Source organism: Eucyclogobius newberryi, unplaced genomic scaffold (assembly GCF_026437365.1).
Source record: "Eucyclogobius newberryi isolate DKJ021-1_F unplaced genomic scaffold, fEucNew1.0.hap1 SCAF_15, whole genome shotgun sequence".
Taxonomy (NCBI): Eukaryota; Metazoa; Chordata; class Actinopteri; order Gobiiformes; family Gobiidae; genus Eucyclogobius; species Eucyclogobius newberryi.
Window position 1 is genome coordinate 16,605,483 of NW_027315779.1, and position 17,282 is coordinate 16,622,764.

The following is a 17,282-nucleotide window of genomic DNA, read 5'->3' on the forward strand; positions in this document are numbered from 1 at the left end:
ACCGCGCTGCATTATGTCAGCAAACATATGATGAGAACACTTTCCTCATATAAACCATTCGGCAGTATTTCAACTCAATCGAAAAGATAAAAACATTATAAATAGAGTGAGGAATAGGCCGACTGGGTAATCACCAAGGACCGGCCTATGCAGTCCTGAAGAGAATGTGTGATTGCAACATTAGAAAAAGTACCAAAATACTAGAGACAAACGCCTCACATTGAGTGTAGGATCACCTGACACATTGGCCCTCACATGGCCCGTGAGGGGACTGACACGCCCCCTGAAGTCTTTGATCACTAAAGGACAGCTGAGGACATCCTAAAACTGAGGATGGACACAAGGTAACACTACTGAGGGAAAGACATATTGAAGTGACAGTTTCCTCAAGTGAAGCACGTGGACTTGTGTTTGTATCTGTGTTTTGCCATTACAGGTCCAATATAGGCGCGATGTCGCGTTTGCAGCTGATGGTGCAACAGTGTGTTTGGCCTGAAGAGTAAGAGGCTTTTCTGTCGCTAAGTTCTGGATAGGTCTCCTTAGAAACAAAACATGAAACTTGGGGTTTGGAGCTCTGCTTATTGAGTTCTATTATTGTAGAGGAAAAGCCCAGACAAGAAGTACTCAAGATAGACACAATATCTGATATGGCGCCCCCATAGGCTATCATTTTAATATTCATATTAATTTCATCCTCCTACTTAATCAAATTGTCCTAACGACCTGCAAATAATGATTTATTTATTTTTTAAGCATTGTTATTAAAGAGGCTAAATATAAGGGTACTTCATCCAATTATTATTCAGGCAAACATTGTTGCCTACATTGTTACAATGTAAGAATGATGAATTAAAGTTGTTTATTTTTGTTTTATGATGAATTGTGTAGCGTTATATTCTGATTTATGTCAACAAGAGTCACCGTGGTCAGTAATGCACATGAAAGTATACATTCGTGGTATTGTAGGTAATTTGTGATGCGGATTGCTGACACTACCGTGACCTTTTCCTATTTTCCACTTGTATATTTTCACATTAAAATACTTACAGCCTCCCGCCAAGAGCCGCTGCTTCTGTAGAGGCTTTTATTGTGAAACACGGAGGGAAGTGACTGATATTTTAGGCACATTAAACAGAAAGCAGGAAGTGGTGGTTGTGAATGGTCAATGAGGAAAAGCATTTCTGAGGTTAAATGTGTATCTATTTCTTAGAATATTTCAGCAGTTATGTCAGTTATTTACTTCTGGATACAAAGGAGACCAATTCATCATGAAATCCAAGGTAAAAGTCTAGCAATGACTATGTTCAGATTTGTCAAACAGTGTGTGTGTGTGTGTGTGTGTGTGTGTGTGTGTGTGTTCTCTTTCTGTGTGTGTGTGTGTGTGTGTGTGTGTGTGTGTGTGTGGAGTGTGTGTGTGGGTGGGTGGGTTGGTATTTTATAATGCTTGTGCTAATCTTTTCACAGAAAATCCAAAGAAGGCGGTAACCATTCAAGTCCAAGATGTTGTTTTCTCACAAAAAAGCAGCAGTATATTCCACACAGCTGCAACTGCTTTAAACATTCCATAAATACCCAACATGCACAGCCAGTATATGAAGAGCTGTTGTTACTTCTGATATTACAAAAGTGTGTGTCAAAGTATCGGGGGAGTGGATCTGTTATCAGTCAGGTCAAAGTGCATGCAGTCCTTGTCATGAACTGGTGAGACTTCATTCAAATGCGCTGGGAAAGGACACTACAGAAGGTAATGTTTTTTTCATATTTATTCATATAAATGTGTGATTTTTTATTTGTACTAATAAAACATTAACGTTTGAGACCAAATTTGACAAAGCCTGGACATTTTGTGTTTTATTCAGTTCAAGTCAATGTCACCATCGGCCCTGATTTAGTAACAAAGTACGGTCTGCTTTTGAGCCGCTCTTATGTAGGTCATTTATTAATAACCTCTTTTCACTTCTCAAAGCAAAGTTTACAGGATGGACAGGGCAACTTGCACAATAAGCTGTAATTATAATTGTCAAAACATAATGAAAGTTACATTGTCAGGTCTGTGATGATGTGGACCATGTCACATCTATAGGAAAGAATGGCACTTCTGAGCACTTGAAGGAAGTTACTGTAATGTGTCTTTTTTTGCAGAAATGACAAGGGAAAAAAGTCGGTGGAAGGAGCTGATGGAGACACTGAGTGTTCTCCAGTGGGTGCTCACCTTTCTGTTTTCAGGTAAGGCTATATGATTGTTACTTCATTTTCCAGTGCACGCATATAATAAATGAAAGAAAGAAATAATGAATCATTTTAACATTGCCTTTTATATGTAATGTCAGCCGTGTCATGCACGATATTGAGCATCTGCCTTATGTTTACGTCTCTGTGGCCACTGTCTGCATTGTCGTTAATGTGGCTGGTGATGGACTGGCAAACCCCCGAAAAAGGTAAAATAATTGTGTTAATCTTTTGCTCTCACTGAATTGAAGTTGAAGATTTATAAATGTGTTCTAATAAAAATGGCTTGAATGCATCCTCAGGGGGGAGAAGAACTCAGTTTGTTAGAAAGTGGAAGATATGGGATCACTTCAGAGACTATTTTCCATTAAAGGTAAATGGTAATGAGTCTTCCCTATTTTGTTTTGGTGTACAAAATACATTTTAGCACATTTTGGGGCTTTATAATTCACATTTGTTTGTTTTGAAAACAGCTAAAAAAGACAGCAGAGTTGAGTCCAAACAAGAATTACATTTTAGGTTGCCATCCACATGGCATTATGAGTGCTGGAGCCTTCAGCTGCTTTGGCACAGAGAGCAATGGGTTCACAGAGTTGTATCCTGGTGTGCGCTCCCGCCTGGCCATCCTGGCGGGTCTCTTCAGGGTCCCACTGTTCAGAGAATACATCATGTGTGCAGGTTTGTACAAGACTTTCCCCTCCTACACATCTGATCCCTCTGTCCAGTCATAAATAGGAGATAACTTTTGTACTTTGCCTATTCTCTGCTCAGGCCTTTATCCTGTCAGCAAATCTAGCCTCATGCACCTCCTTTCACAGAGTGGAAAAGGCAATGCTGTTGTAATTATCATAGGTGGCGCTGCTGAGTCACTTTCATCAGCCCCAGGAGCCAATACAGTGGTAATAAAGCAGAGAAAAGGATTTGTCAAAGTGGCACTGGAATTTGGGTGAGAACACATGTGACACAGGGGTTATATTTATTTACTCAGAACAATCTGATCATGTTTATCTGGTTTCACAGGGCGGACCTGGTGCCTGTGTACTCCTTTGGGGAGAATGAACTCTTTCAACAGGTGATTTTCACAGATGGCAGCATCGGTCGAAAATTACAAGATCTTTTTAAAAAGGTCATGGGCTTTGCCCCATGTTTATTTGTTGGTGAGAAATATGCCTTACTTCCTTATAGAAAGCCAGTGACTACAGTTGGTGAGTTCAGGTTTTCAAATTGCAATGACTCCTCTAATGTAGTTGTAGCTAATTGATTCTTTTTACAGTGGGAAGTCCAATTTCTGTGCCAAAGCGTATGTCCCCCACAAACGATGAAGTGGATCATTATCACAAACTCTACATGGAAGCTCTGATAAAATTATTTCATGAGCATAAAGTCAGCTGTGGCCTATCGGAGAGTCACAAGCTACTTCTCCTTTGACCCACTTATGCTCTAATGGACCATTACAACAGTCTTGTTGTTTCTAAATGTTCTTGTACTTAAAGTACAGTGCTTAAGATTTCACCACAAAAATGATACTGATCAAAATGTATTAATAAAGTAATTCAATTATTGCTTGTCAAACATCACAACTGTTTCTCTATTCTGACATCATTACAGGTTTTATTATTTTAGTGGTTTTCAAACCACAGTAAAGGAGCCAGTTATGATCATACAATTTTTATATTCCTTGTACAATCACAAGTAATAATTCTAACAGACTTGGTCTGTTTAAGCAGCTTTGTTATCACCTGAACTTTAGCTTGTACTTAATGCACAAATATTAGATTTGGCTAAATGTGTAATTGTTATTGAAAACAGTAGGGGGTATCATTCGCAGCTTGAGAAAAGTAAGATTAACTAATGTAATTTGTGATCAGTTTCTCTAACATTGCCTATAGTTTAATTGAGCTGGAGGTCAGGGGAGAATCGTACGATATAATTTGCTGTTTAAATCTCGATTACAGATTTGTTGTTCTGGTTAAGACAATGGTCTCTACATTTGAGGATTTCTACATTGGAATTGTCTTTCAAATCGAATAAATCTGTAATTAGGCCCTTGCCCGCCAGCTGAGATTATGACATCAAATTCAATGTTCAAAGAATACAACCTACCGGTTGTCATCACTCAATCCTCATCACTCTAATCTATATAAATCAATATTTTTTTTAAAAACATACCGCTACTGAACAGTACACAAGCAAATATTTATTGTGTAACCAGTGTATAGCATATGCATGTTCCAGTTGAACAAGATACAAATTAAAACAGAGGAACAACAATTCAGTAACTACATGTATTGCGCAGGACACGGGGCTAAGGTGTTCTCCAATCTGACGAAACTAGAAGAAGTCCATATCGTCCGGGGCATCCAGGTCACGATACTCAAGAATGTTGCGTGGGTCACCTCTTGACATCCTGTGACAACAACATTATTTTACAAAAAGATTTTACAATTGCATAATATTTTATATCAAAGTAAAAGCCACACGTACAGTGCTCTCACCTAAGGTTGCGTGGCTTTCCCAAGTATCCACCTTGGCCACGAAAGTTGTCATAGTTGCCTCTGCCTCCTCCGTACTGGTTTGGAGGATAAGGAGGTCCTCCTGTTGGGAAAAAGAGACCAAAAACATCAGATTCACACATCACTAGGAATAAAAGAAGTCTGTTTTTTATTACAGAACAAATCAAAATGAGTTAAGCCTTTTGTAGAGTATAGCTGTGCCAAAAAGTCAACACAAGTGACACGTGTGTATTGAGCAATACACTTGTATTATATTGTACAAAGTTAAAAAGACTACTGACCTCCATAGCCCATGAGTGGAGGACAAGGTTGTCCAAAGCCTATTGGACCCTGGGGTCCCTGAGGGGGGAAGGGCATGCCAGGAGAAAGCAAACCTGAAGAGAAAACAAATTGTACTTCATATTGTAGATACTCAACCACTGATTAAAGATGACTATGAGCTGATCGAACAGAAAAGTGGAGTTGATCCTGACCTGGGCCTGGCAGAGGAGGCAGCTTCAGCTCTGGTAGTGAGGGTCTCTTTGCATCCATCAGAAAATTGTTGAAGAAAACTACCTCTTTTTTGACTTCTTCTATTTTGTCCCCGTGTTTGTTTAAAATGTGCTTTCGTACAAACTCAGGGCCCTGGAGAATACATTTGAATAACACATTTATCACCCATTCTAAATCAATAGAATCAAAAATGGCATTATTTTAGGTTACCTTAAACTTTTTACCACTGAGGGGGCAGAGCCACTTGTCTTTTCCCAGCTCTTGAGTGTTAGCCAGCACAAACTTCTCCACCTCCTCCTCAGGATCCTTGCGCCCCATCTTCACTGCTTCCTCCTCAGAAAGCATTTCTTTCAAGCTAAACAATGGACCAAGTTTCTCCTCCATCATCTTCTGCCACTGTAGCACTGTCACAAGAACAGAATCGTGTTTGTTAGTTAAAATTGTACTTAAAAACATTTGAATAGCTGGCTTTGTTTAATTGTTTACACCTTCTCCCTGAGTGATGCGGTTAGGAGGAACAGGCCCGCGCACATGAACCATCCCACAGCGATTGGGCATCTCATCCTCACTTGGGTATTCACATGTGTTGTAGTAGTCGATGGAGTGCACAATACGAAGGTATAACAACAGACGATCTAAAACCTACAAGCAAAATCTACAGTGAAACAATTTGACTGACAAAACAAAAGAGAAATGGACTAAGTTTGACAGTTCAAAACAAAATCTATATTTTTTCAATTTTCAAACTAAGGCACAAATATCTAAGACAAACAAACCTTGGCTAGCTTGTCATCTCTCTCCACAGTCATCTCTGTGGGGTTTCCTTCCTTGTTGTTCTCCTCTGGATCCAGCCCAGTGCCCAGAAGCTCCTCCTCCTCAGCACTCACCTCCTCGATCAGGTAATCTGTGATATTACTCAAGATTGGGTTCTGAGCCGGAAGCTGTGAACATAAATGTTTTAACATATCAATCTCCTGTCCAAAATCAGCTGTTTTAATTATCTCTCTGTTGGTTCAATCTCCACACTGTCTTTTCGTTTACTAACGGCCAACCATACAGTGAAGGCAATGCGGGCTGGTGAAATGTGCTCTAAATGGCACAGACAGTCTTAACTGCACAAACAGTGGCAGGAGGAAGCATGCCTCGCTGATGTTAAACTACTGTATTAAACCAAAATCAATATACCTCATGACTGTCTTCCTGGGTTTTGTTGCTCCACAGTTCTCCTTTCTCATCCAAAGCATGAATAAGCTTTGCAGCAAACTTGACGTCATTGCGAAGCACCTGCTTATGTTGAGTGAGTCCATTCACATGGCGCACTCTCCGAGCCAAGTCTCTGTTCACCCCAGGAGCCAGCTCACAGTCTCTTAGCTACAAGGGGCAATGATTATACACAATATAAATATATATCATAATGGTAATCGTTTAAAAGGTCTCCACATCCGAGACACTTACCCGAATATTCTGCAAGCTCCAACACACTTCTTTAATATTTACACTGCGATCAAAAGTCACCCAGCATCTTCGGAAAAATCTTTAGAATCATAAGAGGTCGTCAGGTTGAAGAAAGAAAAGGCTTAAGATTTTTCAAATAAGTGTAATTTAAATGTGGGTATAAACCTGCGTTCTGGGTGGGGATCAGACAAACAAACACGCAAAAATCCAGGGAATCTTCGACAGAGCTGTTGAAAAAACATTATCCACATTAAAAACAAAGCCAACTTTAAAAGGCAGCTATTTCATCAGTAAAACTCACAGCAATAATCTCTCCTTTAGAAATGGTGGGAGCAATGCTTCTCATGAACAAGGAGCAGGTCTTGTGAAGTGGTCGAGGTCTGGGAGAGTCATCTTTGGGTTTCTTCTCTTCTTTCTTGTCATCCTCCGAGCCTTTAGGTTTGTCTTCTGTCATCAGAAAAACAACACGTGTTACATTTACACGTTTATGAACAGTTTGGCAATTGGTCGTCTTTATTTTTAACCTTCTCCCTCTTCTTCCTCCTCCTCATCCTTGTCTTCCTCTTCTCTCTTCTTGGGTTTGTTGTCGGAGCTGTTGGAGTTTAAGTCTGAATCCGAGTCGGATTCGCTCTCTGAGGCACTTCCTTCATCATCACTGTCTCCACTTCGTTTCCTTTTTCTTCTCGGCTATACAAAAGTAAAACAAGGGACTAAGGTAGAGCATGTAGGACGTACTCAAAAAACCCCACAAGTCTCTGTTTAAATTCTTAATTAATGACTGGTTATGCCTCATTTGAAAGACCGGAAGAATCAAGGCGCCAGCTCAAAAGTATAAACCAACCTTCACCCTGCACTATAGCAACGATTGGCTTCAGATGCTGAGGGCTTTGAGACGGATCAGAGAGAGCGCTTTTAAGTTTCTCTGCCCAGCTGGTTTTAGCTATAGGATCTGTCAACCCAACGTGTGTTTTGAGCACCACAACACAAAATGAAACATCCATTTTACAACATTTATGTTTTTGTACTTCAGAAACAAGCAACATTACAAATCACCGTGAAAACATATCTAGGCTCACAGAGTACTTTTACCCTCCCATTGAATGCGTCTTTAAAGTAATACGTGTACAATGTTTGAATCAGAGCTGACCTTCTTGGGCTCAGGCGGTTCCTCTTTGACAGGTGATTTGTCTGCCTCTTCTTTAACATCCTCGCCTTCTTCTGCTGCTGCTGCTGCTTTGGCATCGGCTTTCTTTTTGCTTGCAGAATACTCCTCATCCTCATGTGCCACAATTTACTGTCATTAAACAGCTCAGCATAATATTTAAATTTTTAAATAGATCTCTACCTTTTCATTTCTGTCCCCTGCTGAAACTTGACCTTTTTGCTCCGTCTCTGGGGTCTTGGAGTCCTCTTTTTTAGGCTGCTCTGGGGCACCTGAAGTGGGCTTTTCCCGTTCTTCCTCTTCTTCAGAGGGAAGGTCCAGGATGCGGAGGTCATGGTCAGTTCCTCCCTCCATCTTAATCACGGCTAAGGAACGACAAGTATTTCAGCAAAAGGTACGTAAACCCTTCTGACAGGACTAAAAACAATGTGCATAGTGTAAAACAATAAGTTTTTATATTTGACAGCAACAATTTTAATCATTATTGTTTTCTATGATATTAGAATAGAATGACGAATTCTCAAAATGTATGTATGTATGTATGCAAGTTAAAATTTTAAACGGATGATAAAAATGACAAGTTTCTGATATCCGTTTAAAAGAGTTCAAGAGCTTTTAGGCATATTATATTGGTGGACCCACTTTAATTAAGGATACGGTACACTCAATGTCACAATGTCAGAAAATTCAGCACTCCTCAGTCAGAGTTCATAAATAGATATTAGCTTATCGTGAAAAACGATTGTCCAAAATAATGTGACTAAGAATGAAATAATCTGTAAATTTCAACGCTTGTTTTGCCCGATAATGGTTCTGTTCTCCCAAATCTCTGCCCAATAAAGTGGGGCATAGCAAAGGAAGCAATACGTCATATTCAAACACTTTAACAGTGAATAAGTACCTTGTTTTTGTTTAAAACCAACTTAAATGTGCAATATACCGTCATATGGCACTGCTGGTCACGTTTATCAAACAGTGGAAATTTCATCCTAGTCCTAAACTTGATAATTCAAAACATTATGACCAGATGCATTAAAGGTAAATCTATTTTGGTATTTAGTCTTTACCTGCGTCTAGAACTTTGATAATAGCTTGGTTATGGTCGATATCTAGGGATACGCCATCAAACCAGCCATTCTCCATGAGAAAGGTGAAGACGTTCACGCGATTGTTGAGAGCACACTGGGCTTCAGCCTTAAGTCGACTGGCTTCATCTGGATGGTACTTGGACCTGAACCTGTCCCATGCAGGTACACAAGTGCAGGGTTGAAATGAGGGGGGGTGGGATAAAGGTTAGAAGTTAGAGAACATATAAAAAAAAAAAAATCTGTAATTGACATTTAAGAATGTCTATTTTCTTTTATGATTTTGATGTTGTAAAGTTTAAAAAATGTCCAATCATGATTTGCCTGTATAGATCTCTACCATAAATAAGCCATCCTCTGTCTTTCAGTCAATGAATGAGATTCAACCTGAGATTAATGCAATTATTTCAAAGAATAAAGCATTAATTAAACATTCATGTTACAAAGATAAAACACAATGTTTATCATTGAGTGGGCTAGAGTTACCTTTTGTTCTGGCAGTTTAATAACAATTTACTACAGAGATGGGACTCTTCTGTGAATATGCGCTCCGCTTCACCCCAATGGTGTGTCAGTATACACACATATTCGGTTTTGGGATTCGATTTGATCCAAATTTAAAAAAACAAGTTATGCAAAAATAAAAAATAAAAAAAATATTGCAGTTCACTTTCTGACTGAACTCCCTGATACTTTGAGTCTAAAAGCAACTGCATTGTGCGCAGTGCATGCCCTGACTGTCTAGGACCGATTCCTGCGGATGGACTCCACTCTTCACCAAAACTGTTGCGTAGAAGGAAGAAAAACTTGTTAAGGCAAAAAAACATTATAACATTTTACCAATTAAATAAGTAATAAGCATCAACATAAATTAAACAGTTGATAATTATTCTATATAAAAATGCCATAACTCAAATAATAAAAACTGAAAATAAAATAATTTGTCACTTAGGAAAAATCTCTGAAACACTATTTTCCCTTATAAAATGTTGTTTGTTACAAGGCATATAGTCTAAAATATGTGATGTATCCATATTAACATTAACCAATTTTAAACTTCATAAATAAAACCTTAAAATAAGTGCACAAAGGCACATACTTTAAATAATAATACCAATTTAAAATATAGTAAATATTCTTATCTAATGAAGTGCAGATCATACCACTCTTCGTCTTTATGAGCCAAAAAGAAGTCCTGCATCTGTTGACGGCGGAAGTCTAGCTTGTACTCATTGTAGCGTTTGACGGCTTCTGTCTCATCCACCGAGTCATCCAGAGACAGCAGGAACTCCTTGAAGGTCTTCATTATTGGAGGAGGAGGGCCTAAGTCCATGTCATGGATGTTACCCAGCCTAAAGAAAATGTTTCAGAAATTTAGCAAATGTGTAACACATTTACTCCTCATTTCGCACAGGTCTTACCTTGCTTGTATGGGAATGCCATGATGTGGCTGCATGAGATGCAGGTCAGGATGACCCCAATGTTGAGGTGGTCCATAACTTGGACCAGCACCACCATAACCCAGATCATAGCCACCTCGATATGGTTCTCCTCCGTGATCATCCCTGACAGAAATGCAACGCATTTTTATTTTATAGCCGTTTGCACTTAATACAGACCGCTGCGCTCATAAACTGACCAATCACGCCTCATGCGCTTCTGCTGTGGACTCATGTCGTGTCTGGGAGGAGAGAATCGATCTCGCCGACCCCGATCATAATCTCTGTACTCTCCGCGGCTTCTGCGCTCTCGCCCTCTGTCCCATTCCCTGTAAATTAAAAACCACATGTATACATTGTAAAGGACACACCATGTACATTGTACAGGGGCTGTCCTCATTTACCTGTCGTTCCAGTCATCTCTGCGTCTCTCCTCTCGCTCCCTGGACCGGTCATAGTCGCTCCTTTCACGTCTAAATTTGTCCCTTCTCCTGCGATCATATTCATCGTCACTGTCCCCCATAACTGAGAGCAGAGATGAATAAAAAGTCAAAACAAATGATGCACCAGTACATTCCCAAATAAATGTTGTTTGTGTAGTGCAGTGAAACTAACATATTTTACCGTTCCTGCGGCAAGAACAGGAAGTGCAAAGGTTTATAGAAAGCAAAGCGTTTTACATAAAACTCTCCTTAACCTCGCAGAAAACAAATAAAATAAACACCACCGCTGTATGATCTAGTTAGCATAGGGTAACTAGATTTTCAAATTTAAAAAGTGGGACACACCCAGGTTGGAATGGGAAGTAATAATAAAAGTATAAAAAACCTCAGATAATCAAGTAAGTTTGTATGCACGCGGCTCATTCACACCTCACTTGTGAGTCAGTATATAGTCTTCCATCAGTGGAACTAAGTGCATCTTTTGTGTTTTTGTTAGTCTAAAAGCCAGATTTTCTCTTGTTTGGCTAAATAAACAACAATATATTCCTCCCTTTACTGTTAGTAGGTCTCAAAGTGCTCAAAAACTGGAAAAACTGGGACATGTCATGTATAAAACTGGAAAGAATCAATGGTTTTGGATACATCTACCGGGTCATGGGACACAGGGCTTCAAACTGACTGTCCCGGGTAAATAGGGACGTCTGGTCACCCTAATATATTACTACAACTTAACTTAATAATGCCATCCTAGAATTCTCCTTCTTCAATATATTTACGTAATTAGCTAGCAAAGTAAAAGGGTGCCATACATGGCACTAACAAAAGGCTGCAAATTGGTGTGGCATTTCGGATAATCGGGGCGAACTAATTTAGTCAAAAGTAAGAACAAAGCGCCACGTTAGCTACGCTCATATGAGCTAACTGCTAAGCTAACTACCACGGTGTTTCATGGGCAACTCCAATTACAGTTATGTTGTTGTGCATATGAATTATTTTAATATGCCACATGCCAAAACTATGGTACAAGTATTATAATATACCAGAAAAAACAAAGAATATCAAAGTATACCTTAGCAGTTAGCTCATATGAGCTAACTGCTAAGCTAACTACTACAGTGTTTCATGGGCAACTCCAATTGGAGTTGTGTTGTTGTGCATATGAATCACTTTAATATGCCACATGCCAAGACTATGGTACAAGTATTATAATATACCAAAAAAACAAAGTATACCAGTTTCTTTAGTGTTCGTTTCTTCCGCCTTTTCTTCTTCTTTTATGTTTAGTAGGTGAGACAAAGAGGGTATTACTGCCACCTACTGTATCCAAATGAAATTGTGTGAGTGCGTCTGCGTGTGTGTGTGGATTAGTTAGAACAATTAACAGCATTTATCTCAAATACTATTGTATGTCCTTGGACTTTCATGTAACCCATTTAACACATAGCAGAAAATAATGTCATATTTACAAAATGTATTATTTTCTATTCTGCACAGTGCATGGATTTTAGATAAAAAGGAACAATCCTAAACCTCACTAGAGGTGGGTCATATATCATATAAAAAAAGGTTATGTAAAATTAAATGAATAAATATATATTTATTTAAGTTTAAATAACTTTTTTCATTAAAAAATATGTAGTACATATGATAAATAATATACAATACAAAAATAAATAAAGAAGGTAAGGTGATATATTTGTACTTTTAATTTGACAGATATTTTACATTTGCCTGATAATTAAAACTTAACTAACACATTTGAAGACATGTTTTCACACATTTCTGTTGAATTTAAATAATATTGTCTGACTACCTTTAAAATCATGAAAAGGGGCAGCTTGACAAAAAAACATGTTTTCTGTTTTCTCCATTTCTCATTCATACACAAACAGATTTTTGTAGGCTTAACTGTAATAGTTCTCAGTTTTCCAGAATCCAGCACAATGCTACTGGTTTACATTCTTGATGTTTTTCTTTGACCTTCCTCTAAATCGTGGCTGGTGCCTCATATAATCCAAGATCACTTGAGGCCAAACGTGAGTCTGTGCTTCATCCACTATGAATAATGTAGATTCCTCTCGTTGTGGATGGGCATCTCCAATTAAAGAAGCAAACGCAAATCCATTTTGAGGAGGAGCCATCACAGGGGCAGGATAGGCGTCTCCTAAAAAACCCTAAAAACACACAAGCAACTGAAGAGAGGTGCAATGTTGTTTTATATAAATCATAAAAGTCACATTACCTCAATTTTTGTCTGTCTGGAGTCCAACAGTGCAAATAAAGATGCAGACAGACAGAGCAGAAAGGCAGGTCTGAGCACACCGGAGCAGAACAGCACAGGTCCAGCCATCTTGCCGCACACTTGAACTTGTCAATGTCTGGAGCCTTTTTAAAACCCTGCAGCACAACTGCAATCTTACTTCAGATATTAATTATAACTACTAGCTTAATTTGATTTGAACCACCCTTTACCTTTCAACATATTCATAATTAATCCATATGAACCGGCAAACATCTATTGATTGAATGTTCATTTATAAGGCCCATTGTTCACAGATTTTAATAGAAGTCTCTGGTTAGCAGTGGTGAGGAAGAATGCTTCAAAAGTATAAAATTGGCTAATTAAGAGAGATTAGAAGTAAGTTTAATGAAACACTATTAATAATTCTGCACTATGTCTTCATACATTAATAATTAGTACAGGAAGTCTTATTGAAATGTATTTAAATTACATTACTTAGTCAATACATCTGGTCAATTTAAGTAGTTTTAGTATTTCATCCTCATTAGTGACTTATTATCCATCACCATGGTGACTGCCAATTATTATGTAAATCCTGCATTCAAACCCTCTTTCTCAAACCCTCAAGCAAATAAAACACTTGAAGGCTTTCTTCACAATTAAAGAAAAAAAAGGGACGAATGAGAACTTTCCAAAAGACTTTTAATTTCTTAGTCTCTTAAACAAAGACTTTGAGACAGTGGCAGAGTCTAACACAATGGAAAAGCAGATTTTTTTTTGTCGTAATTCCTTTTTACATGTACAATGGAATGTTAATAGTTGTAGTTTTCTTTTTCTCAGATCTACTGTAAATAAAATGTACACTAAACATATTGTGTATTAATTAAGCATCACAAGCAATGGATGAAAATAAAGACAGAAATAACTGCGCAGTACAGACAATTAGGAGTGTAACAATCCCTTAATTTCCAAATATAAATATCACATAAATCAAGACCATTATAAGGCAATGCTTCTTTTTTTCAACCCAAACTAAGAATGTTATAGTTTAAGTTCTTATAAAAATACAAAAAAGTACTAAATACTGTATATACACAGAAATCTACAGGGAAAATAAATTGTGTCACTGTCATGAAGATACTAAATCATCTGATAAGCCTGAGATGTTGATTAGATTTATAGGAATTATCATACACAAAATTCAAAATAAAAACTGATAAAAAAAACAAATGTGCAGATAATGAATCAGATTAAAAAAAAGATAAATGTTTCCCAATTGTTCAATAAGTTGATCACGCATATGAATATGTTGAATGTTATATTATTAATTGCACTAATCACCATAATCCATGTAACAATAATATGAGCCGAACATATTAATTTTTCATTTTGTGCAAAAAAAATCAGATGGTGAGTGACTCAAATGCATGTAAAGCAAGCTATGTGCAAGTGGCTTTTTATGTTCTACAATGATCATGTGTGACGAATCACTTCATGTTATTACAGCACATTAGATGACTGTTACCTCAAATGGTTCATCCAAATCACATCCATCAAACATTGACATGATCCCCGCCGATGAGCTGAGCTGTGTCATCATCAGTATGTCTTTCTTCACCCGTGTAGTCACTCTCAGTTTCGGTGTGCTCCTCTGGGGAGTAGTAGCCCTCAAAGCCCACTATGGGGGATTCACTGCGGGCAGGGGAGGCCAGGCATTGGGCAGTGGTCACTGTAGTGTTGTTGGTGGCGGAGTAGTCCACTAAACTCCCAGAAGGAGATCCAGGGATGGAGGATCGGAGCAGAGGTGTGCGCTCTGAGTCGCCCTCTGTCCCCTCCTCCTCGCTGCGTTGGCCTCCTTCCTCCTCAGACTCGGACTCAGAGTGGTCTGCAGTGGGACGAGTCACTCGCTGTTTGCATACAGGGCAAGTCTTTTTGGTCTTAGTCAGCCAGGGGTCCACACACTTGCAGTGGTAAGCTGAGAAAACCGCAACATTACAATAAAATAACAAAAGATTAAAAAAGTTACCGTATGTAAAAAATTACCATGTGAGCAAGGTAGGACTCGTAGTTTGTCTCCCTCTTCATATTCATCCAGGCAGATTGCACACAAGTCATAATCGTCTCCTACAATTACATGTTATTTCCCTTACCACCGTACAACAATACAACAAGAAAAACATTTTGTTTTTTTACAATACCTTTAGAGAACACATGAGTCGGAATGCGCTTGAGCTGGTCTTTTGACAAGCGGTTTTTCCTCATCCTTTTTGAGTATTGCACACATCGTATGATCTGCCAATACAGGACAATGTGTTAATCAGATTCAGCATATTAATTAGGAATTAAATTTTAAAAGTATATATAATTAACGCACCAAAACAACACACATCACAATGATAATGAGGCCAATAACTCCACAAAAAGGTATCAGGTAGTAAGAGAGTGGAAAACTAAAATCTGGTTTCAGAATCACAAAAGCCCTAAAAATAAAAACAAGTTGTTATAAAACAAGACAAGTCTATTTAGCCTCAGGCTTTATTTGAAGTCTTCCTCACCTCTTTTCTGGAATAATATAAGTCTTGAGAACTTGAGAGGCATAGAAGCTGGTAAATACAGATGGAATCTCAATTTCCTCAGCAAGAGTCTCTGTGTACCACACAATAAACATGAATTAAGACAAGAAAGAATGTAACAATCTTTGCTTGCTTTGCTATGATCCCTAGTGCACTAAAGGACTACAATTTCCTTCAATGATCTTACCATTGCTGTAGTTCATACAAAGAAGCGTGTCTGAATACATGTTGTGAACAATGACTGCATCAAACCCCGCTTGCTGTGCATGTAGGACCTAGAACAAATGTTTTCCAGATAATATTATAGGCCTATTTACATGCTATTAGAATACAATCTTTAGGGTTGTATATACCTTTATATCAAAATTACATTCATAGCGCTTTATTAGTGCTATCAGTTTGGTAGTGTTAGCATCAAAATCTGGAGGCAGTGGAGGCGCTGTATCGATTGGTGTACAGGCATTGAGTGGACGAGCTACAACCAATACTCCCTTGAAAACAGAGAAAAATAAAGGTTATGTAAAAAAAAAAGAAGCATTTTGTTATGAATAAATTAGCCTTTCAATTCTATTTTACCATTAGTCCGTTCTTAGGTAATCTGGATCCAAAAAGAGCGGGAAGGTCCTCAAATAACATTGAGGTTGAGTTGCTGTAATGCTGTCAATACAAGAATGAATTTCATAGTGTTCATTCAAGGAATGTTAAAACAATGAATCTTTGATTATATACTTACAGCGTAGATATAGGCATGAGAGGGTGAGAAAACCAGGGCGCAGAAAACCAGGAAAAAGACATCTCCAACATGGAGATGCATCATTGTCATTCAGCTGTTAAAAAAAAGAGAGGAGCTGTTATTATTAAGAAGGAAGAGACAAGAATATTTATACAAACCTATTATAAAAGGACGACCAGGTAATTAGTTGTTTGGATTGGTTTCTTTGCTTTGCATTACATTACGTTTATCTTACGACATGTAAATAAAGAACTTGAGAAGGCGGTGCATGACACGTATTTAGTCAAGGAAACATTGACATTTGAAAACGAAATGTTCTCCTGACAAGGTTAAAATATGGCATGAAAATCAATGGGTGTCTTTGTATTTTACCAAATTTGACTGAAATGATAACACAGGCGAAACCATTAACAGCGCATACAATCCGGAAACGATGTGATATGAAAACTGAATTGTGCCCCATTTTCGGGTTCCCAACTGGATTAACTACATGCGACCACCTCATACACAGCAGGTTATCCCACAAGAGCAACATTAGCACGATGTGGTAAACGCAGTCACTCGCTCCGTTAGTGTACAATATAATCATATGACGATCATCGAGCATTACAAAGACATTTCTCTGACGCTAAACGGACACAATACCTGAGCAGGTTTCCTGGTGGAATGTTCACTGATGTCGTAATATAATAAAGTATTTTCTCATATATCACAAAGTGGGCACTGCTGCTTCCTGAAAAACAGCGGACAGGATTAACCTTGCTTGGGTTTGGTGTTTGCTGATAGTGGCGTCTTCCTGTAAGATCGCTCAGCAATTATTCTACGATCGTAATTACACTGTCTTGACACAATAAATACAGATTACGCTGTACGATGAGGATAAGTGGTCCAGTCTCCTTGCGTTACTAGCTGTTAG

General features: G+C 38.3%; 3 protein-coding genes across 3 annotated transcripts; 1 reads left to right on the top strand and 2 right to left on the bottom strand.

Moving 5' to 3' along the window:
* The first annotated feature begins 1,112 nt into the window (after nt 1-1,112).
* Nucleotides 1,113-3,722, top strand: mogat3b (monoacylglycerol O-acyltransferase 3b). Its single transcript, XM_072446372.1, has 9 exons — nt 1,113-1,280; nt 1,465-1,744; nt 2,143-2,226; nt 2,331-2,438; nt 2,532-2,602; nt 2,703-2,907; nt 3,001-3,175; nt 3,250-3,434; nt 3,503-3,722. The coding sequence occupies exons 3-9, from the start codon at nt 2,145-2,147 to the stop codon at nt 3,655-3,657; spliced, it is 981 nt and encodes a 326-aa protein (XP_072302473.1). The 5' UTR covers nt 1,113-1,280; nt 1,465-1,744; nt 2,143-2,144; the 3' UTR covers nt 3,658-3,722.
* A 692-nt stretch (nt 3,723-4,414) lies between these two features.
* Nucleotides 4,415-12,094, bottom strand: srrt (serrate RNA effector molecule homolog (Arabidopsis)). The gene is made up of 20 exons (XM_072446350.1): nt 12,051-12,094; nt 10,780-10,900; nt 10,576-10,704; nt 10,358-10,501; nt 10,100-10,288; nt 8,919-9,088; nt 8,035-8,216; nt 7,837-7,965; nt 7,214-7,376; nt 6,991-7,136; nt 6,855-6,916; nt 6,690-6,768; nt 6,420-6,605; nt 6,011-6,175; nt 5,723-5,876; nt 5,445-5,638; nt 5,216-5,366; nt 5,024-5,116; nt 4,725-4,824; nt 4,415-4,636 (listed from the first exon to the last, which is right to left on the bottom strand). Exons 2-20 carry the CDS (start codon nt 10,896-10,898, stop codon nt 4,561-4,563), a joined length of 2,631 nt encoding a protein of 876 aa, XP_072302451.1. The 5' UTR covers nt 10,899-10,900; nt 12,051-12,094; the 3' UTR covers nt 4,415-4,560.
* A 1,651-nt stretch (nt 12,095-13,745) lies between these two features.
* On the bottom strand, nt 13,746-16,456 carry rnf167 (ring finger protein 167). Its single transcript, XM_072446351.1, has 9 exons — nt 16,367-16,456; nt 16,210-16,290; nt 15,987-16,124; nt 15,821-15,908; nt 15,616-15,706; nt 15,435-15,540; nt 15,259-15,352; nt 15,104-15,184; nt 13,746-15,035 (listed from the first exon to the last, which is right to left on the bottom strand). Exons 1-9 carry the CDS (start codon nt 16,454-16,456, stop codon nt 14,614-14,616), a joined length of 1,191 nt encoding a protein of 396 aa, XP_072302452.1. The 3' UTR covers nt 13,746-14,613.
* Nucleotides 16,457-17,282: the final 826 nt, after the last annotated feature.